General features: G+C 45.7%; 1 protein-coding gene across 3 annotated transcripts in view; it reads right to left on the reverse strand.

Annotated features, from left to right (window-relative positions):
• Nucleotides 1–22,624, reverse strand: part of TSPAN4 (tetraspanin 4) — a 1,631,716-nt gene that overhangs the window by 173,719 nt on the left and 1,435,373 nt on the right. For all 3 annotated transcript variants that reach the window (XM_063944765.1, XM_063944764.1, XM_063944763.1), the window contains one exon: nt 21,433–21,624. In XM_063944765.1, the coding sequence (XP_063800835.1) occupies nt 21,433–21,624 (192 nt within the window). The remainder of the gene's footprint in view (nt 1–21,432; nt 21,625–22,624) is intronic.

The following is a 22,624-nucleotide window of genomic DNA, read 5'->3' on the forward strand; positions in this document are numbered from 1 at the left end:
CTTGTGCCGCCATTCCCGCTGGCGACCCGCTTCCTGGGTCGCCGGCGTCATACTCACCACTCTTCTATCTTTTGGCTCTGTTAGGGGGTGGCAGCCGTGCTTCGGGAGTGAGCGGTCGCCTTGTGGGCTTGCGATCAGCACCCTCAGGAGCTCAGTGTCCTGTCAGCAGAGATAGAGAACCATTAACTTCTAGAGTTGGTTCCTACTCCCCCCCCTAAGACCTACGAAGCAGGGAGGCTGTTGCCAGCAGCCTTCCTGTACCTAACACTCTTAGAAAACAATAAAACTAGAAAAACTCCTAGGAGCTCCTCTAGCTGTGACCGGCTACTCCGGGCACATTTTCTACACTGAGTCTGGTAGGAGGGGCATAGAGGGAGGAGCCAGCCCACACTGTTAAACTCTTAAAGTGCCCATGGCTACCAAGGGACCCGTCTATACCCCATGGTATTAATGCGGACCCCCGCATCCTCTAGGACATAAGAGAAATTATATATACACAGTATATATCGGCAGGAGATTTGTCACCTAGAAACAACCCTAGGGAGTGAATAGTGGTGAAAGCCGCTTACAGGATCCCGGTGGTGGATGGGAAGTGTGGACGGACTGGGTTCCCATCCATTGAGCACTGTCCAGGTTTTACCGGCTTTTCAGCCCAGGAAGCTGCTTCATCAGCCAGCACCTGGCTGCTGGGTTTAAAGCAGAGTCTCTCCCATAAGTCAGGACTCCTGATGGCAGTCAGTGCACAGGCGATAGGACACTGGGATCCGGAAAAGATGGGCACTGGTGTTAGAATGCAGGGACCTAAATGGTTCCTTACTAAGGGAAAGGGAGTGAGACAAAGCCTAACCTCCCTGGCTGTTTATGCTAAAGACAGTGATCTATGATTTATGTGTAACCAGTGGTGCAAGTAGAAAAAATCTCTTAGTGGTACTGTGTGCGCACGCCGAAGGCGCGCAGGCAAAAAAATGGGTGTGGTCTCATTCCACATGGGGCGTGGCCAATGAAAATGGAGGGCGTGATACACATGAGGGGCCAGATACACATATGACCCCAATAGTCCAGTGCTGGATATACAAATGCCCCCAATAGTGCCAGATACATATATACCCCCAATAGTGGAGTGCTAGATACACAAATGTCCCCAATAGTGCCAGATACATATATACCCCCAATAGTGGAGTGCTAGATACACATATGCCCCCAATAGTGCCAGTACACATATGCCCCCAATAGTGGAGTGCTAGATACACATATGCCCCAATAGTGCAAGATACACATATGCCCGATTAGTGCAGTGCAAGATACACATATGCCCCACATTGCCAGTGCTACTGCTGCTGCAGTTGTTGCTACTGTGCGTGAGGGGAGGAGAGCACAGCGGGTGCCTCTCCTATGCCTCAGGACTTAATCTGGTCTCTTCACCCCCCTGCCATCAGTAGCCTTTGAACTAGCTAGGCCCAGCCAGGCTTGTATATCGGCATCAGCGCGGTGTCCCCCCCCCCGGTCAGTCACCTCACCATGACCGTGGTAGCGGTGGAGGCTGCTGCTGCTGAGTTCCTGCACGGTCACATGCATGCAGGAGCCAATTACGGGGAGGCAGAGGCTTAACCTTGCGCCGTGGCTGGGATTCAATTCGGTGGACGCGACAGGGCACATACTGTCATTTTTATATATTTTTTTAAATCTGAACTTCAAGCAGGGCAGGGTGCAAGTGGTATGGCGTACCGGCAACATATTTCTTAAAGGTACGCTGTACCCCCGCACTTGCACCACTGTGTGTAAACTTGTACTTGAGCAACCTGAATAAAGAGTACAGTATTTTTTGTTTTTCAACAAGCCTGGAGTTGGTTGCTGGTGGAATTTTTGTGGCAGAGCGCATTCTAGCAACACTCCTGTCACAATATACATATATATATATGTAGATATATGTGTGTATATATATATATATATATATATATATTGTACATACATACAAACATACATACATACAAATGCAGCAGTGCCCGGCACTCTTAAGCAAAATACACATTGAGCCCGGTGCCTTCAATAGCGAACAGTGTACAGGCGGCACTCAACGGACTTCATAATGCAAATAATACACTGTACATACCATTTGTACAGTACTAACGTTTCAGAAGTTTATTCCTTCATCAGAGTGCTCTATGTATAAAGTGCATCCGGAAAGTATTTACAGCACTTCACTTTTTCCACATATTGTTATGTTATAGCCTTATTTCAAAATGGAATAAATTCTATTTTTTCCCTCAAAATTCTACACACAATGGCCCTCATACCGAGTTGTTCGCTTGCTAGCTGCTTTTAGCAGCATTGCACACGCTAGGCCGCCGCCCTCTCAGAGTATATCTTAGCTTAGCAGAAGTGCGAACGAAAGATTAGCAGAATTGCTACTAAATAATTATTTGCAGTTTCTGAGTAGCTCCAGACTTACTCCTAGATTGCGATCAGCTCAGTCCGTTTAGTTCCTGGTTTGACGTCACAAACACGCCCTGCGTTCGGCCAGCCACTTCCCTGTTTCTCCACTCCCGTGTTTTTCCCTGACACACCTGCGTTTTTTTGGAAACGCCGGGAAAACGCTGAGTTACCACCCAGAAACGCCCCTTTCCTGTCAATCATTTACCAAACAGCAGTGCGACTGAAAAGCGACGCAGAATCCACAGCAAATCTGCTAAGTTTTTAGTTAAATAACTAAGCGCATGCGCCCTGCGTGCCTTGCGCATGCGCAATTTGCAACAAATCGCAGCATAGCGAAAATCGGCAACGAGCGTACAACTCGGAGAGACCCCCCATACCCCGTAATGACAACGTGAAAAAAGTGTTTTTGAGATTTTTGCAAATTTATAAAAAATTAAAACTAAGAAATCACATGTACATAAGTATTCACACCCTTTGCTCAATACGTTGTTGATGCACTTTTGGCAGCAATTACAGCCTCAAATCTTTTTGAATATAATGCCACAAGCTTGGAACATCTATCTTTCAAGTCCTGCTCTGCCTGGGACACTCAAGGACATTCACAGAGTTGTCCTGAAGCCACTCCTTTGATATCTTGGCTGTGTGCTTAGGGTCGTTGTCCTGCTGAAAGATGAACCGTCGCCCCAGTCTGAGGTCTAGAGCGCTGTGGAGCAGGTTTTCATCCAGGATGTCTCTGTACATTGCTGCATTCATCTTTCCCTCTATCCTGACTAGTCTCCCAGTTCCTGCCACTGAAAAACATCCCCACAGCATGATGCTGCCACCACCATGCTTCACTGTAGAGATGATATTGGCCTGGTGATGAGCAGTGCCTGGTTTCCTCCAAACATGACGCCTGGCATTCATGCCAAAGAGTTCAATCTTTGTCTCATCAGACCAGAGAATTTTGTTTCTCAAGGTCTGAGAGTCCTTCAGGTGCATTTTGGCAAACTTCAGGCAGGCTGCTATGTGCTTTTTACTAAGGAGAGGCTTCAGTCTGGCCACTCTACCATACAGGCCTGATTCATGGATTGCTGCAGAGATGGTTTTCCTTCTGGAAGGTTCTCCTCTCGCCACAGAGGAATGCTGTAGCTCTGACAGAGTGACCATCGGGTTCTTGGTCACCTTCCTGACTAGGGGGGTAATTCTGAGTTGATCGCAGCAGCAAGTTTGTTAGCAGTTGGGCAAAACCATGTGCACTGCAGGTGTGGCAGATATAACATGTGCAGAGAGAGTTAGATTTGGGTGGGTTATTTTGTTTCTATGCAGGGTAAATACTGGCTGCTTTATTTTTACACTGCAATTTAGATTTCAGTTTGAATACACCTCACCCAAATCCAACGCTCTCTGCACATGTTATATCTGTCCCCCCTGCAGTGCACATGGTTTTGCCCAACTGCTAACAAATTTGCTGCTGCGATCAACTAAGAATTAGGCCCTAGGGCCCTTCTTCCCCAATCGCTCAGTTTAGACGGCCGGCCAGCTCTAGAAAGAGTTCTGGTGGTTCTTAACTTCTACCATTTACAGATGATGGAGGCCACTGTGCTCATTAGATTTCTTTCTGTACTCTTCCCCAGATTTGTGCCTCGAGACAATCCTATCTCGGAGGTCTACAGACAATGCCTTTGACTTCTTGCTTGGTTTGTGCTTAGACATGCACTGTCAAATATGGGACCTTATATAGACATGTGTGTGCCTTTCCAAATCACATCCAATTAACTGAATTTACCACAGGTGGACAATTAAGCTGTAGGAACATCTCAAGGATGATCAGTGGAAATAGGATGCACCTGAGCTCAATTTTGAGCTTCATGGCAAAGGCTGTGAATACTTATGTACATGTGATTTCTTAGTTTTTTTATTTTGAATAAATTTGCAAAAATCTCAAGAAAACTTTTTTCATGTTGTCATTATGGGCATATTGTGTGTAGAATTTTGAGGGGAAAAATTAATTTATTCCAGTTTGGAATAAGGCTGTAACAGCAAAATGTGGAAAAAGTGAAGCGTAGTGAATACTTTCCGGATGCACTGTATATATGCAGTTCCAAGGTATTGCACTCCACATAAATAAATCAGGACATATTTGCACCCTGATGGAAAGGTGGAAAGGCCAATGGGCCTTGAAACGTCGGCTTAAATAAAGCACAGCTTTTGCACTTTTACATAAGTCTGGATGAGTGCCGCCTTTTCCTTTTTATATGTATAGTGTCAGGGACAGCAGAATGTCACCTGTTTAAATGTGTAACATCAGTTGAAAATGTATCCAGTCCGGGTTTTCTGTAAGGTCAGAGATGAAACTGCAGCTAGCTGGTTAGTAGCACCTGTTAGCTAGACTTAAAAATGTTGTCAGGACACAGCATATGGGCCACAATGTTGGGAGCAGCATATGGGACAAAAAGTTGGGAGCAGCATATGGGACAAAAAGTTGGGAGCAGCATATGGAATACAAGGTTGGGAGCAGCATATAGGACAATAGGTCAGAAGCAGCGGCATATGGGACACTAGGTTGAGAACAGTATATGAGACAGTAGGTTGTCCACGCTAATGGACACTATATGGCGTACTAGGTTGGGACACAATTTATGGGACTCTATGGTGTATATTTACTAACGTGCAGGTTTTTAAATGTGGAGATGTTCCCCATAGCAACCAATCAAATTTTATTTATCATTTTTCTAGCACCTTCTAGAACAGAGGTTCTCAAATTCGGTCCTCGGGGGCACACACAGTGCATGTTTTCTCCTCACAGAATCGCAAGTGAAATAATTAAAATGTGTCAGTGAGTAATTAATACACCTGTGCACCTGCTGGGTTACCTGCAAAACATGCACTGTGTGTGCCCCCGAGGACCGAGTTTGAGAACCTCTGTTCTAGAAGATAATAGCTAGAGTCTGATTGGTTGCTGTGGGGAACATCTCCACTTCTTAATACCTGCAGTTTAGTAAATATACCACTATGTCGGGAGCAACACATGGGACTCAACGTTGGGAGCAGCATATGGGACACCATGTAGGAAGCAGCATATAGGGCTCTATGTTGGGAGCTGCACATGGTGCACCACATTGGGAGCAGCATACAGGACACCACGTTCGGAGCAGCATACAGGACACCACGTTGGGAGCAGTATATGGGGGACGACATTGGGAGCGGCATATACGGGGCACTACATTGGGAACGGCATATCTGTGGCATTGCATCGGGGATAGCATATATGGGGCACTGCGTTGGTAGTGGCATATACGGGGCACTGTGTTGGGAGCAACATAAGGGGCAGAGCATTGGGAGCAGTATATGGGGCACTGCATTGGGAGGGGCATATATGGGGTACTGTGTTGGGGGCAGCACACAAGGTTGGGAGAGGCCTTTGTGGCACTAGGATGGAAACAGCATAAACAACATTAAAATAAGGCAGCAAATGGGACACTGCATTGGGAACTAGAGATGAGCGCCTGAAATTTTTCGGGTTTTGTGTTTTGGTTTTGGGTTCGGTTCCGCGGCCGTGTTTTGGGTTCGAACGCGTTTTGGCAAAACCTCACCGAATTTTTTTTGTCGGATTCGGGTGTGTTTTGGATTCGGGTGTTTTTTTCAAAAAACACTAAAAAACAGCTTAAATCATAGAATTTGGGGGTCATTTTGATCCCAAAGTATTATTAACCTCAAAAACCATAATTTACACTCATTTTCAGTCTATTCTGAATACCTCACACCTCACAATATTATTTTTAGTCCTAAAATTTGCACCGAGGTCGCTGTGTGAGTAAGATAAGCGACCCTAGTGGCCGACACAAACACCGGGCCCATCTAGGAGTGGCACTGCAGTGTCACGCAGGATGTCCCTTCCAAAAAACCCTCCCCAAACAGCACATGACGCAAAGAAAAAAAGAGGCGCAATGAGGTAGCTGTGTGAGTAAGATTAGCGACCCTAGTGGCCGACACAAACACCGGGCCCATCTAGGAGTGGCACTGCAGTGTCACGCAGGATGGCCCTTCCAAAAAACCCTCCCCAAACAGCACATGACGCAAAGAAAAAAAGAGGCGCAATGAGGTAGCTGTGTGAGTAAGATTAGCGACCCTAGTGGCCGACACAAACACCGGGCCCATCTAGGAGTGGCACTGCAGTGTCACGCAGGATGTCCCTTCCAAAAAACCCTCCCCAAACAGCACATGACGCAAAGAAAAAAAGAGGCGCAATGAGGTAGCTGTGTGAGTAAGATTAGCGACCCTAGTGGCCGACACAAACACCGGGCCCATCTAGGAGTGGCACTGCAGTGTCACGCAGGATGTCCCTTCCAAAAAACCCTCCCCAAACAGCACATGACGCAAAGAAAAAAAGAGGCGCAATGAGGTAGCTGACTGTGTGAGTAAGATTAGCGACCCTAGTGGCCGACACAAACACCGGGCCCATTTAGGAATGGCACTGCAGTGTCACGCAGGATGTCCCTTCCAAAAAACCCTCCCCAATCAGCACATGATGCAAAGAAAAAGAAAAGAAAAAAGAGGTGCAAGATGGAATTGTCCTTGGGCCCTCCCACCCACCCTTATGTTGTATAAACAAAACAGGACATGCACACTTTAACCAACCCATCATTTCAGTGACAGGGTCTGCCACACGACTGTGACTGATATGACGGGTTGGTTTGGACCCCCCCCAAAAAAGAAGCAATTAATCTCTCCTTGCACAAACTGGCTCTACAGAGGCAAGATGTCCACCTCATCATCACCCTCCGATATATCACCGTGTACATCCCCCTCCTCACAGATTATCAATTCGTCCCCACTGGAATCCACCATCTCAGCTCCCTGTGTACTTTGTGGAGGCAATTGCTGCAGGTCAATGTCTCCGCGGAGGAATTGATTATAATTCATTTTAATGAACATCATCTTCTCCACATTTTCTGGATGTAACCTCGTACGCCGATTGCTGACAAGGTGAGCGGCGGCACTAAACACTCTTTCGGAGTACACACTTGTGGGAGGGCAACTTAGGTAGAATAAAGCCAGTTTGTGCAAGGGCCTCCAAATTGCCTCTTTTTCCTGCCAGTATAAGTACGGACTGTGTGACGTGTCTACTTGGATGCGGTCACTCATATAATCCTCCACCATTCTATCAATGTTGAGAGAATCATATGCAGTGACAGTAGACGACATGTCCGTAATCGTTGTCAGGTCCTTCAGTCCGGACCAGATGTCAGCATCAGCAGTCGCTCCAGACTGCCCTGCATCACCGCCAGCGGGTGGGCTCGGAATTCTGAGCCTTTTCCTCGCACCCCCAGTTGCGGGAGAATGTGAAGGAGGAGATGTTGACAGGTCGCGTTCCGCTTGACTTGACAATTTTGTCACCAGCAGGTCTTTCAACCCCAGCAGACTTGTGTCTGCCGGAAAGAGAGATCCAAGGTAGGCTTTAAATCTAGGATCGAGCACGGTGGCCAAAATGTAGTGCTCTGATTTCAACAGATTGACCACCCGTGAATCCTTGTTAAGCGAATTAAGGGCTGCATCCACAAGTCCCACATGCCTAGCGGAATCGCTCCCTTTTAGCTCCTTCTTCAATGCCTCCAGCTTCTTCTGCAAAAGCCTGATGAGGGGAATGACCTGACTCAGGCTGGCAGTGTCTGAACTGACTTCACGTGTGGCAAGTTCAAAGGGCATCAGAACCTTGCACAACGTTGAAATCATTCTCCACTGCGCTTGAGACAGGTGCATTCCACCTACTATATCGTGCTCAATTGTATAGGCTTGAATGGCCTTTTGCTGCTCCTCCAACCTCTGAAGCATATAGAGGGTTGAATTCCACCTCGTTACCACTTCTTGCTTCAGATGATGGCAGGGCAGGTTCAGTAGTTTTTGGTGGTGCTCCAGTCTTCTGTACGTGGTGCCTGTACGCCGAAAGTGTCCCGCAATTCTTCTGGCCACCGACAGCATCTCTTGCACGCCCCTGTCGTTTTTTAAAAAATTCTGCACCACCAAATTCAAGGTATGTGCAAAACATGGGACGTGCTGGAATTTGCCCATATTTAATGCACACACAATATTGCTGGCGTTGTCCGATGCCACAAATCCACAGGAGAGTCCAATTGGGGTAAGCCATTCCGCGATGATCTTCCTCAGTTGCCGTAAGAGGTTTTCAGCTGTGTGCGTATTCTGGAAAGCGGTGATACAAAGCGTAGCCTGCCTAGGAAAGAGTTGGCGTTTGCGAGATGCTGCTACTGGTGCCGCCGCTGCTGTTCTTGCGGCGGGAGTCCATACATCTACCCAGTGGGCTGTCACAGTCATATAGTCCTGACCCTGCCCTGCTCCACTTGTCCACATGTCCGTGGTTAAGTGGACATTGGGTACAACTGCATTTTTTAGGACACTGGTGAGTCTTTTTCTGACGTCCGTGTACATTCTCGGTATCGCCTGCCTAGAGAAGTGGAACCTAGATGGTATTTGGTAACGGGGGCACACTGCCTCAATAAATTGTCTAGTTCCCTGTGAACTAACGGCGGATACCGGACGCACGTCTAACACCAACATAGTTGTCAAGGCCTCAGTTATCCGCTTTGCAGCAGGATGACTGCTGTGATATTTCATCTTCCTCGCAAAGGACTGTTGAACAGTCAATTGCTTACTGGAAGTAGTACAAGTGGGCTTACGACTTCCCCTCTGGGATGACCATCGACTCCCAGCAGCAACAACAGCAGCGCCAGCAGCAGTAGGCGTTACACGCAAGGATGCATCGGAGGAATCCCAGGCAGGAGAGGAATCGTCAGAATTGCCAGTGACATGGCCTGCAGGACTATTGGCATTCCTGGGGAAGGAGGAAATTGACACTGAGGGAGTTGGTGGGGTGGTTTGCGTGAGCTTGGTTACAAGAGGAAGGGATTTACTGGTCAGTGGACTGCTGTCACCCAAAGTTTTTGAACTTGTCACTGACTTATTATGAATGCGCTGCAGGTGACGTATAAGGGAGGATGTTCCGAGGTGGTTAACGTCCTTACCCCTACTTATTACAGCTTGACAAAGGGAACACACGGCTTGACACCTGTTGTCCGCATTTCTGTTGAAATACCTCCACACCGAAGAGCTGATTTTTTTGGTATTTTCACCTGGCATGTCAACGGCCATATTCCTCCCACGGACAACAGGTGTCTCCCCGGGTGCCTGACTTAAACAAACCACCTCACCATCAGAATCCTCCTGGTCAATTTCCTCCCCAGCGCCAGCAACACCCATAACCTCCTCATCCTGGTGTACTTCAACACTGACATCTTCAATCTGACTATCAGGAACTGGACTGCGGGTGCTCCTTCCAGCACTTGCAGGGGGCGTGCAAATGGTGGAAGGCGCATGCTCTTCACGTCCAGTGTTGGGAAGGTCAGGCATCGCAACCGACACAATTGGACTCTCCTTGTGGATTTGGGATTTCGAAGAATGCACAGTTCTTTGCTGTGCTGCTTTTGCCAGCTTGAGTCTTTTCATTTTTCTAGCGAGAGGCTGAGTGCTTCCATCCTCATGTGAAGCTGAACCACTAGCCATGAACATAGGCCAGGGCCTCAGCCGTTCCTTGCCACTCCATGTCGTAAATGGCATATTGGCAAGTTTACGCTTCTCCTCCGACAATTTTATTTTAGGTTTTGGAGTCCTTTTTTTTCTGATATTTGGTGTTTTGGATTTGACATGCTCTGTACTATGACATTGGGCATCGGCCTTGGCAGACGACGTTGCTGGCATTTCATCGTCTCGGCCATGACTAGTGGCAGCAGCTTCAGCACGAGGTGGAAGTGGATCTTGATCTTTCCCTAATTTTGGAACCTCAACATTTTTGTTCTCCATATTTTAATAGGCACAACTAAAAGGCACCTCAGGTAAACAATGGAGATGGATACTAGTATACAATTATGGACTGCCTGCCGAGTGCAGACACAGAGGTAGCCACAGCCGTGAACTACCGTACTGTACTGTGTCTGCTGCTAATATAGACTGGTTGATAAAGAGATGTCTATGTAACTATGTATGTATAAAGAAGAAAGAAAAAAAAACCACGGTTAGGTGGTATACAATTATGGACGGACTGCCTGCCGAGTGCAGACACAGAGGTAGCCACAGCCGTGAACTACCGTACTGTACTGTGTCTGCTGCTAATATAGACTGGTTGATAAAGAGATGTCTATGTAACTATGTATGTATAAAGAAGAAAGAAAAAAAAAAACACGGTTAGGTGGTATACAATTATGGACGGACTGCCTGCCGAGTGCAGACACAGAGGTAGCCACAGCCGTGAACTACCGTACTGTACTGTGTCTGCTGCTAATATAGACTGGTTGATAAAGAGATGTCTATGTAACTATGTATGTATAAAGAAGAAAGAAAAAAAAACCACGGTTAGGTGGTATACAATTATGGACGGACTGCCTGCCGAGTGCAGACACAGAGGTAGCCACAGCCGTGAACTACCGTACTGTACTGTGTCTGCTGCTAATATAGACTGGTTGATAAAGAGATGTCTATGTAACTATGTATGTATAAAGAAGAAAGAAAAAAACCCCACGGTTAGGTGGTATACAATTATGGACGGACTGCCTGCCGAGTGCAGACACAGAGGTAGCCACAGCCGTGAACTACCGTACTGTACTGTGTCTGCTGCTAATATAGACTGGTTGATAAAGAGATGTCGTAGTAGTATGTATGTATAAAGAAGAAAAAAAAACCACGGTTAGGTGGTATACAATTATGGACGGACTGCCTGCCGAGTGCAGACACAGAGGTAGCCACAGCCGTGAACTACCGTACTGTGTCTGCTGCGACTGGATGATAAATGATATAAAAAATATATATATATCACTACTGCAACCGGACAGGTATATATTATATATTATATAATGACGGACCTGCTGGACACTGTCTGTCAGCAGAATGAGTTTTATTTTTATAGAATAAAAAAAACAACAACACACAAGTGAAGTCACACGACGAGTGTTTAACTTTTTCAGGCAATCACAATATAAGTATACTACTAACTATACTGGTGGTCAGTGTGGTCAGGTCACTGGTCAGTCACACTGGCAGTGGCACTCCTGCAGCAAAAGTGTGCACTGTTTAATTTTAATATAATATTATGTACTCCTGGCTCCTGCTATAACCTATAACTGGCACTGCAGTGCTCCCCAGTCTCCCCCACAATTATAAGCTGTGTGAGCTGAGCAGTCAGACAGATATATAATATATATAGATGATGCAGCACACTGGGCTGAGCCTGAGCAGTGCACACAGATATGGTATGTGACTGAGTCACTGTGTGTATCGCTTTTTTCAGGCAGAGAACGGATATATTAAATAAACTGCACTGTCTGGTGGTCACTCACTATATAATATTATGTACTCCTGGCTCCTGCTATAACCTATAACTGGCACTGCAGTGCTCCCCAGTCTCCCCCACAATTATAAGCTGTGTGAGCTGAGCAGTCAGACAGATATATAATATATATAGATGATGCAGCACACTGGGCTGAGCCTGAGCAGTGCACACAGATATGGTATGTGACTGAGTCACTGTGTGTATCGCTTTTTTCAGGCAGAGAACGGATATATTAAATAAACTGCACTGTCTGGTGGTCACTCACTAGTAAACTCTCTGCACTCTCTACACTTCTACAGTACTCCTCCTAGTCCTAAGCTCCAGTAAATCTCTCTCTCTTATAATCTAAATGGAGAGGACGCCAGCCACGTCCTCTCCCTATCAATCTCAATGCACGTGTGAAAATGGCGGCGACGCGCGGCTCCTTATATAGAATCCGAGTCTCGCGAGAATCCGACAGCGTCATGATGACGTTCGGGCGCGCTCGGGTTAACCGAGCAAGGCGGGAGGATCCGAGTCTGCTCGGACCCGTGAAAAAAACCATGAAGTTCGGGCGGGTTCGGATTCAGAGAAACCGAACCCGCTCATCTCTATTGGGAACAGCATATTAAACACTGCGTTGGCTGCAGCATATTGGACACTGACGGGGTAATTCAGACCTGATCATAGCAGCAAATGTGTTAGCAGTTGGGCAAAACCATGTGCACTGCAGGTGTGGCAGATATAACATGTGCAGAGAGAGTTAGATTTGGGTGGGTTATTCTGTTTCTGTGCAGGGTAAATACTGGCTGCTTTATTTTTACACTGCAATTTAGATTTCAGTTTGAACACACCCCACCCATATCTAACTCTCTCTGCACATGTTATAGCTGCCCCCCTGCAGTGCACATGGTTTTGCTCAACTGATGACAACTTTGCTGCTACTATCACGTCTGAATTACCCCCTAAGTTGGGAGCAGCGTATGGGATACAAGATTGGGAGCAGTATATGGTTGACAACAACATATGAGACACTAGGTCAGGAGCAGCAGCATATGGGACACCAGGTTGGGAGCAGCATATGGGACACCAGGTTGAGAGCAGCATATGAGATACTAGGTTGAGAGCAGTATATGGAACACTAGGTCAGGAGCAGCAGCATATGGGACACCAGGTTGGGAGCAGCATATGGGACACCAGGTTGAGAGCAGCATATGAGATACTAGGTTGAGAGCAGTATATGGGACACTAAGTCAGGAGCAGCAGCATATGGGACACGAGGTTGGGAACAGAATATGAGACACTATGATGGGAGCATAATATTATGTACTCCTGGCTCCTGCTATAACCTATAACTGGCACTGCAGTGCTCCCCAGTCTCCCCCACAATTATAAGCTGTGTGAGCTGAGCAGTCAGACAGATATATAATATATATAGATGATGCAGCACACTGGGCTGAGCCTGAGCAGTGCACACAGATATGGTATGTGACTGAGTCACTGTGTGTATCGCTTTTTTCAGGCAGAGAACGGATATATTAAATAAACTGCACTGTCTGGTGGTCACTCACTATATAATATTATGTACTCCTGGCTCCTGCTATAACCTATAACTGGCACTGCAGTGCTCCCCAGTCTCCCCCACAATTATAAGCTGTGTGAGCTGAGCAGTCAGACAGATATATAATATATATAGATGATGCAGCACACTGGGCTGAGCCTGAGCAGTGCACACAGATATGGTATGTGACTGAGTCACTGTGTGTATCGCTTTTTTCAGGCAGAGAACGGATATATTAAATAAACTGCACTGTCTGGTGGTCACTCACTAGTAAACTCTCTGCACTCTCTACACTTCTACAGTACTCCTCCTAGTCCTAAGCTCCAGTAAATCTCTCTCTCTTATAATCTAAATGGAGAGGACGCCAGCCACGTCCTCTCCCTATCAATCTCAATGCACGTGTGAAAATGGCGGCGACGCGCGGCTCCTTATATAGAATCCGAGTCTCGCGAGAATCCGACAGCGTCATGATGACGTTCGGGCGCGCTCGGGTTAACCGAGCAAGGCGGGAGGATCCGAGTCTGCTCGGACCCGTGAAAAAAACCATGAAGTTCGGGCGGGTTCGGATTCAGAGAAACCGAACCCGCTCATCTCTATTGGGAACAGCATATTAAACACTGCGTTGGCTGCAGCATATTGGACACTGACGGGGTAATTCAGACCTGATCATAGCAGCAAATGTGTTAGCAGTTGGGCAAAACCATGTGCACTGCAGGTGTGGCAGATATAACATGTGCAGAGAGAGTTAGATTTGGGTGGGTTATTCTGTTTCTGTGCAGGGTAAATACTGGCTGCTTTATTTTTACACTGCAATTTAGATTTCAGTTTGAACACACCCCACCCATATCTAACTCTCTCTGCACATGTTATAGCTGCCCCCCTGCAGTGCACATGGTTTTGCTCAACTGATGACAACTTTGCTGCTACTATCACGTCTGAATTACCCCCTAAGTTGGGAGCAGCGTATGGGATACAAGATTGGGAGCAGTATATGGTTGACAACAACATATGAGACACTAGGTCAGGAGCAGCAGCATATGGGACACCAGGTTGGGAGCAGCATATGGAACACCAGGTTGAGAGCAGCATATGAGATACTAGGTTGAGAGCAGTATATGGAACACTAGGTCAGGAGCAGCAGCATATGGGACACCAGGTTGGGAGCAGCATATGGGACACCAGGTTGAGAGCAGCATATGAGATACTAGGTTGAGAGCAGTATATGGGACACTAAGTCAGGAGCAGCAGCATATGGGACACGAGGTTGGGAACAGAATATGAGACACTATGATGGGAGCAGCATGTGGGACACTATGGGGCAGATTTGATTACACGTTAGCAGTTTGCATTGCACATATATCTACCAGTTACAGTAGGCAAATTCTGCTCACAACTTCACAGAATCAACCTTTCATGACATAAAGCGGGAAGACACTGGAAGCCATTTATGCAGCTTCAGCAGCAAATTTACTTTCCCTGTATATGGATTGTTGGGACAATGGCCCTCATTCTGAGTTGACCGCTCGCTGCCGATTTTCGCAGCACAGCGATCAAGTGAAAAAAAACGGCAATTATGCGCATGCGCTAAGTACTTTCACACAAAACTTTGTTGTTTTACCCAAGCTCGAGTGACGTTTTTCAGTCGCTCGAGTGATCGTTGTATGATTGACAGGAAGTGGGTGTTTCTGGGCGGCCACTCTGCGTTTTCAGGGAGTGTGCTAAAAAACGCAGGCATGCCAGGCAAAAACGCAGGAGTGGCTGGAGAAATGGGGGAGTGGCTGGCTGAACGCAGGGCGTATTTGTGACGTCAAACCAGGAACTAAACAGACTGCATTCGTCGCAAGACAGGAGTAGGTCTGGAGCTACTCAGAAACGGCATGACATTTTTCATGCGCAGTTCTGCTAATCTTTCGTTCGCACTTCTGCTAAGCTAAGATACACTCCCGGAGGGCGGCCTAGCGTGTGCAATGCTGCTAAAAGCAGCTAGCGAGCGATCAACTCGGAATGAGGTCCCATGTTATATTTAAATGAGAAAGTATGACCAGTAATGGCTAAACTGGGAAAGCAATCATATATACTGGACAAGGATTAAACAACCTATGGAAGCAGGAAGACTATTTTGAGCTAGAATATTATATTGTAGCATTACGATATTGCTGTTATATTAAAGTTGTAATGGAATTTGGGATACACACACACGACACGAGGAAAGCAAATAATTCAAAGTAATGGAAACCTGATAATGATTTCATCTATGACCAACTGTGTTATCATAGGCGTTTCTATAATGTGTGCACACACTGCACCCATTTTTGTTACTTACCTTTCCGGAATCCAGCGTCAGGCGCTACAGTCACAGTGAAAATTGCCGCCAAAATGGATGTCGCGCATGCGCAGTAGCCACATTGGTCTCCGGAACATGGCGGGTGCCATGTTTCCGGAGACCTGCGCAATAGACTCTGGCACAATGCCGGAGACTACTGCGAAGTACAGAGGAGGGGGCCCACCCGGAGGTGCACATGGGCCCCCTCCTCTGTTAAAACACCCCTATGTGTTATATTATGTATACAATTACTGTGATTTAATTTTGTATAGAAACACAAATTATGTGTTACGGGTGTTGTATTATTCAATGAGAAGGAAATAGGTGAAAAATATGTGATTTGTATAATAAGAAGTGCAGTGAATATTAAATGATTATAAATAACTTGCCTTACTATTAATCATCCATTCTCAGGCTATTCCCCAATACTCTGTGCCTAAAAATGCCCCTGTACTGCTGCCCACCCCACTGTTAGGTGCACATCACCTGCTCACTGCACTGATGATCTGTATAAATACTCAAGGAAAAAACTACTGACTGTCAGGGTTTTACCAGCAGGGCCATATTAATGTATAGGCTCACTAAGCAGCTGCCCAGGGCCCCACGTTTCTAGGGGCCTTCGAGCAGGGGTGGTATGGTGCCTTTGGGGCTTCTTGGGAGGCAGCATGCATTACACACAATCAGAGCAGTAAGGCAGCATTCTTCACCTGCCTCTGAGCCTCCAGCCAGACAGTAAATGACTGTCAGCATGTTGATTGGTGGATTGCTGGAGCTATCCACCAATCAGAATGCTGACAGCCACTGGATTGTAGGATGTGCAGAGACTGTGCGGAACCACAGGAGGTGTAAGTTGTGATTTTCATTTTTCATTTATTCATGTGAATGGGGCCACAGTGTGCTGCTTTGCCCAGAGCCTACAATGCTGTCAACACGGCCCTGCTTACCAGTCCCAGTTTCAAGGATTTTGGTGCCTGTATTGTTAGGGGAGCTTGAGGACTGGAGATGGGGAATACTACACAATGAATTCAGCATTTGTTGTCATTACAGTATAGAAATAAAATCTACTAGCAAAATTAGTTACTGTCTAACATATAGCAGACCTCCTCGATGTCCTCATTTGACCAGGACAGGTCTGAGTCCAATGACTGCTGTGGATGGGAGTTACGTATGTGCACCACAGGCCCCCTCCACTGGTGCGTGTGGCAGTGCTGGGATATATGTAAGGGGTGTATCCCAGCATAAGGCTGTGGGAAATGTGGCATGCCACAACATGGTGCTCTCATTCCATCCGAAAATGACGTGGTAATGACCGCTTTCCAGTTCTCGATTTTAAATATATAACCTTGTGAATATGAGAAACACTTATTTGTAAGTATTCCTGTTGTTTCTCGTTTCTTTCTCAGAACCCTTGCGCACAATGCATTTGATGTATTTTAGACAGTGACTAGGAAAAGGACTTTATTTGAAAATAAAACATTTTTTTTTCTATTCCAAATGTCCACGGAGGGCTTTTACCCCATGTGAAATAATTCATAGTAACTAAGGAGGAAGCTGCAGATATGTAATTGAAAAACATGTCACAAGTAATCATAAAATATGTACCTGTAATCCACACCTCTGCCTCATGTGCATCACAAAGTAACCACACTTATGCGTCCTGGCATCTCTGTGGTGTATACTGAGATAGTAAAATCAATTTTAGTTCCCGCTCAAACCCTCCTGGGCAGGCTGTAAAGTGTGTTTTTATTTCCTGCTCTTCCCTCAGCTCCAGGCTTCTCTACTGTAATATTTCACACTGCAGTTTCTCAGCAAGGCTGGCGTAGTGCTGGAGACTGAATGTCACACAGCTGGCACCCTCTGTTAGATCGCCGTTAACCTTTCTGTTCTCCACATTGACAAAACTAAAAGGTGCAAACTATGGGTAACCGGGTGGTCTCTTTTCACGCAGATCATGTCTTCCACATAAATTATGCTTTATAGCCTTAAAGATGCAGGAAAACCTAAACATTGTATTTAGGAAATATTAAGTAGATTGCAAACTGTTCTTTGGTTGACAGAACAGCATCATAGTATTAATGTATTAATCGCTGATTCAAGGGTGAGAAACCTGACGCCTCAGATCACAGATGGAGGAAAGGGGCAAATGGGAACAATACAAGCAAATAATAAAAAGCAAACATTAAAGTAAAAAACGTTTTCTAGAGAACCAATAGACAGATAGACGCCAAGGTGGCTTTCCCTGCACCTGGCCCAGTATACTTTGCCGGCACATCCCCAGCTAATGTATGCTTTATCGGTGCCACCCTACTGTACATATTCTTTACCTGTCCCTCCCCAAATATGCTATACAGGTACCTGTTCTGCCCCAGATATGCTTTACCTGTGCCTCTCCATGTATGCTTCTACCTGTGCCTCTCCAGAAATGCTTTATCTGTGCCTCCCCAGATATGCTTTACATGTGCCTCCCCAGATATGCTTTATCTGTGCCTCCCCAGATATGCTTTCCCTGTGCCTCCCCAGATATGCTTTCCCTGTGCCTCCCCAGATATACTTTCCCTGTGCCTCCCCAGATATGATTTCACTGTGCCTCCCCAAATTTGCTTTATCTGTGCCTCCCCAGAAATGCTTTACATGTGCCTCCCCAGATATACTTTACCTGTGCCTCCCCAGATATACTTTACCGATGCATCCCCAGAAATGCTTTACTGATGCGCCTCCCCAGATATACTTTACCTGTGCTTCCCCAGATTTGCTTTTATGGCACCACCCCAGATATGCTTTCCCAGTGCCTCCCCATATATCCTTTACTGGCACCTCCCCAGCTACTGTATGCTTTACCGGTGCATCTCCAGATATGCTTAAGTGGCATCTTCGCAGATATGATTTACTCTTGTTACCCCGAAGATACTTTACCGGTATCTCCCTAGATATGCTTTACTGCCACCTCGTTTGATATGCATCCCTAACAATACAGTGGAACGAATTCTGCACAACATTATAAGGGGATGTTTAAAATTAAAAAGAAAAAAAAAAAAAACTATTGCAACTATTAACATCAGGATTTGCCATTTTATTTAAAAAAATGTTTTGATTTATAAAAATGGAAGCAGGCATCTGATTGATTGCTGAGGGTCACATTTTTCTCGTGCACCCATTTTCGGAAATACCCTCCAACTGGGTCCAAGTGGAGTCATATACAATCAGGTGATTACTGTGAAGATGTTTCAATGACTTTACATGATACATACATACTGGGAGATAATGTTCTTTGTCATGTTACCCATATCATTTTAGTCTACTCTTCCCTTCCCTAAGTTATGTGTGTTTACTTATTACAACATTATTCCAAACATGTCACACTGTCACGTAAGTTCCTTTATAATGCTATAAGGTTAGCCCTTACACAGCATAAAGTGAATCAGTTGCTGCATATGCAATGAGGTTACAGTTGCTGGTTACTACTGGAAAGGGCCGCGGGGGGGGGGGGGGGGCTGCATATTTTTGAAAACTGAGAATTGTGTGCTAGTATTGAGTGGTGTGTGCTGGATCTTAGAATGAATATAGTTCTTGCAGTATATTATGATAAATTACCAGGTGCTGGATATTTTAATTAACTCTGAATGACTATTATCCAGAGAACTATTTAACATTAATAGATTTTGGAGTGGAACATGAACATAAATTTCCTTGTGTTCTCTTCTACTGCTATGGTCACCCATCGTCTCGCACCACCAATTGTATACACTTTCCTGCCTGTACACAGTCTAGCTGACTCTACTCCCTCATACTGTATGTTGGACATGTCTAAATTGACAAACAAATTGCATTTATTTTATTTTTTTGAAGGGCCACATAGGGGCAGATTCATTATAAAAAGAGTCCAGATCCCGAAAATGTGGTCTCCTGAGCACATATAATGGCAATAAGAATTCTGTTTTAAGAGGGATGTATCAAGAGCCCATCCTAGCAGTCAGTAAGAAGTTAAGTGACCACATATGGAATCACTATACTTCTGTGTTTCAGACCCATCACCGCTACTATGCCTGCGCAGCTGTCCAGCTGACGTGATCATTAGTATCATCTCCAGCCGACTGGAGAGGGATCGCAAAATCCCCATCCAGCAGGACTGTCCCAATGAAGGCTAATAGTTCTCAATCTTGTTTCATAGAAACATAGGGGTCAATCCAATTAGCTGCGATATTATCGCAGCTGCGAATCATTGCGGCAGGGGGCCACACTTTACAGCAGGCCGAATTCACACAAAGCTTCTCGCCACCCCATAGAGGTCTGAGCAATTTTGTGCGAACTGGGCCTCATTCGGGCCCGCAAAGGGTGTGAGATCAGGTGCCGTTGCCAGCGTTTAAACGCCGTTGCAACAGCACTTTGCACCCTTAGCAGCTAATTGGACTGATCCCATAGAATTTGATGGCAGATAAGAACCACTTGGCCCATCTAGTCTGCCCATGTACATGCACATACTTACACATTAGGGTTCATTTATGTTGGGAGCCAATTAACCTACCAGTATATTTTTGGCTTGTGTAACGAATCCGGAGAACCCAGAGGAAACCCACACAAGTACGGGGAGATTATACAATCTCCACACAGTTTAGGTGCATACACACTGAGCGTTTTTGCCCAGCGTGTATGCACAGTGATGATCACTGACATCGCTGGGCTGAAAATCGCTCAGTGCATACACACTGAGCTATTTTCCCCCCTGCCCATATATGTCAGCGGGGGTGAGCGTCTTTCCATAACAGGACGCTATGGAAAGCCGTCCACCCCAACGTTCATCTGCTGGCGATGAAGCGGGGGGCGCGCATCAGCGCTCATCGCCGGGGCATACACACTGGGCGGTTTTGAGCTGAAAGCAGCTCAAAACACCAAAAGTGAGCTGCTTTCAGCTCGAAATCGCCCAGTGTGTATGGGCCTTTAGGGCCATGGTGGGAATGTAACCCATGACGTGTTGTGAGGCAGTAATGCTAACCATTACACCATCCGTACTACCCTAACCCATAAAAAACTATGGGGACTGTTACTGCAAGGACTTGTGGCTGGAAAGCAGGAGATATTTCTCTCCTTTCTGTATTATTACATACCAACAACACTTAATTCTGCCCTTAAACATGTGGAAATAGCAGTTTCCATAGGTTTTAAGGGCAGAATTGCATGATAAATATGTCCCTAAACCTTAAGTACAAGTTGGATTACATAAACATAATATCTAACATGGTTCCTAATTCGGAGACATATGCAAATCCAAAAATGCAGAACCGAGGCCAGGATGACGCGGACTTCCTAGCCTTGACTATAGAGCTGCAAAGGAAACTCATATGGCTTCGCAGATGATCCAATGCTGAGTCTTAGGAAGCAGCACTCAGATCTGTGATGTCAGCAGGAGGCGTCTCTTTCCTACAGATGCTTCCTGTGACATTAGCATATTTTCACATTGCTGCTACACCCAAAGCCGCAGCGGCAATGTGACCTGTGTCCATCTCTGAATCAGGACCACTATTCACAACTATTTATGTCAGGTAAAGGTACTCCGCTACCAATATCATCTCTCATTTTTACTGAGCCCTATAGAGCAGGAAAATAAGCGGCAATGTGTGCAGCCAGATACGTGTTGATGTACGCAGCATATTGAATCCTCTTAAATGTTTACATTTATATGTCAACTTGCAACTTGTCAGTATTATTGTGGTGTGAGTTACAAATATCTCAGCAAATATATAGTGAGAAATGATTTGTACTTACACTCAGCAGTAGGTATTTGTTCTCTTTAATAGCCCCAATGCAGCCCAGGAACCCCACGATCATCACGATAGTTCCTGTAGCTATCAGCAGGTTGGCGGCAGACAACGAAGGGAAAGAGGAGGAGAGTGTGGCAAAGTTCCCCTGTGTTACAGCCAACCAGATACCAACTCCAAGGATTCCACATCCTCCCAGCTGCAGAGACACAACAAGAGAAGAAGAGAATGATGGTGAACAAGTCATCTATGTAATGACCGACATGAACCAGCTCCCAATACATTCATAATGGCCCCTTGTTCCCTTTACAGTTTATAAAGGACAAGACATTTAATCAGAACAGCTTTATTGGTTGGAGAAAACAAAATAGAGGTGAGGATTTCTGAGCTAAGTACACTGCAGCAATACAGTTATATAATGAAGAGCAGCAGACAGCACAACAGGGCACCAGTACTAATGTACAGCCAGTCTCAGGTGTTTCCAGAGCTCTACAACAAGCCACGGTGATCAATATTATACTGGACAGGTAAATATTGAGGGAGATGCCTGGAGGATTAAGGGGCAATCGGCTTACAAAACCAACACAATCATTTTAATAGGCTAGCGTTTAAAATAACAAAATGCATATCAGATTAGGAGTTAAACTGTTAAAGTGTCTAGTAGCATTTTAACTCACTGAGGAAGAACTGGGCACAGAAGCAGACGAGAACTCCATATAATAACTTTATGCATGTACTGTAGAATATTTATACTAAGGAGACATCAGTCTGAAATGTGAATAGAAAAACTAATACTTACACTATGTAGAAAAAAGTGATTGGACACTGACAGCAAATAGATAAATTAGATTTTATTGATGTCAGTACTTTCTAGGTCCACTATGAGTGTGATTACTGCAGACACCCTTCTTGGCAAACTGTCCATAAGTTCCTGGACAACAGCAGGCGGTATGTTTTGCCATTCCACCGTAAGAACAGTGACCAGCTGTGACACTGAAGAAGGTTGAATCGATCTAGAATGTACTCGTCATTCCAATTCGTCCCACAGGTTCTCAATGGGGTTAAGCTCTGGACTCTAAACTGACCAGTTCATCTGGGTTTCCGATTTTTCTGTATACCAGTACAGCGTCATCCTGGAAGCATGACATTTCACAACCTACAATGATCCCCTTTTCAAACCTGGGGGCAGATGTATTAAG

Source organism: Pseudophryne corroboree, chromosome 11 (assembly GCF_028390025.1).
Source record: "Pseudophryne corroboree isolate aPseCor3 chromosome 11, aPseCor3.hap2, whole genome shotgun sequence".
In the NCBI taxonomy this organism is placed as follows: domain Eukaryota; kingdom Metazoa; phylum Chordata; class Amphibia; order Anura; family Myobatrachidae; genus Pseudophryne; species Pseudophryne corroboree.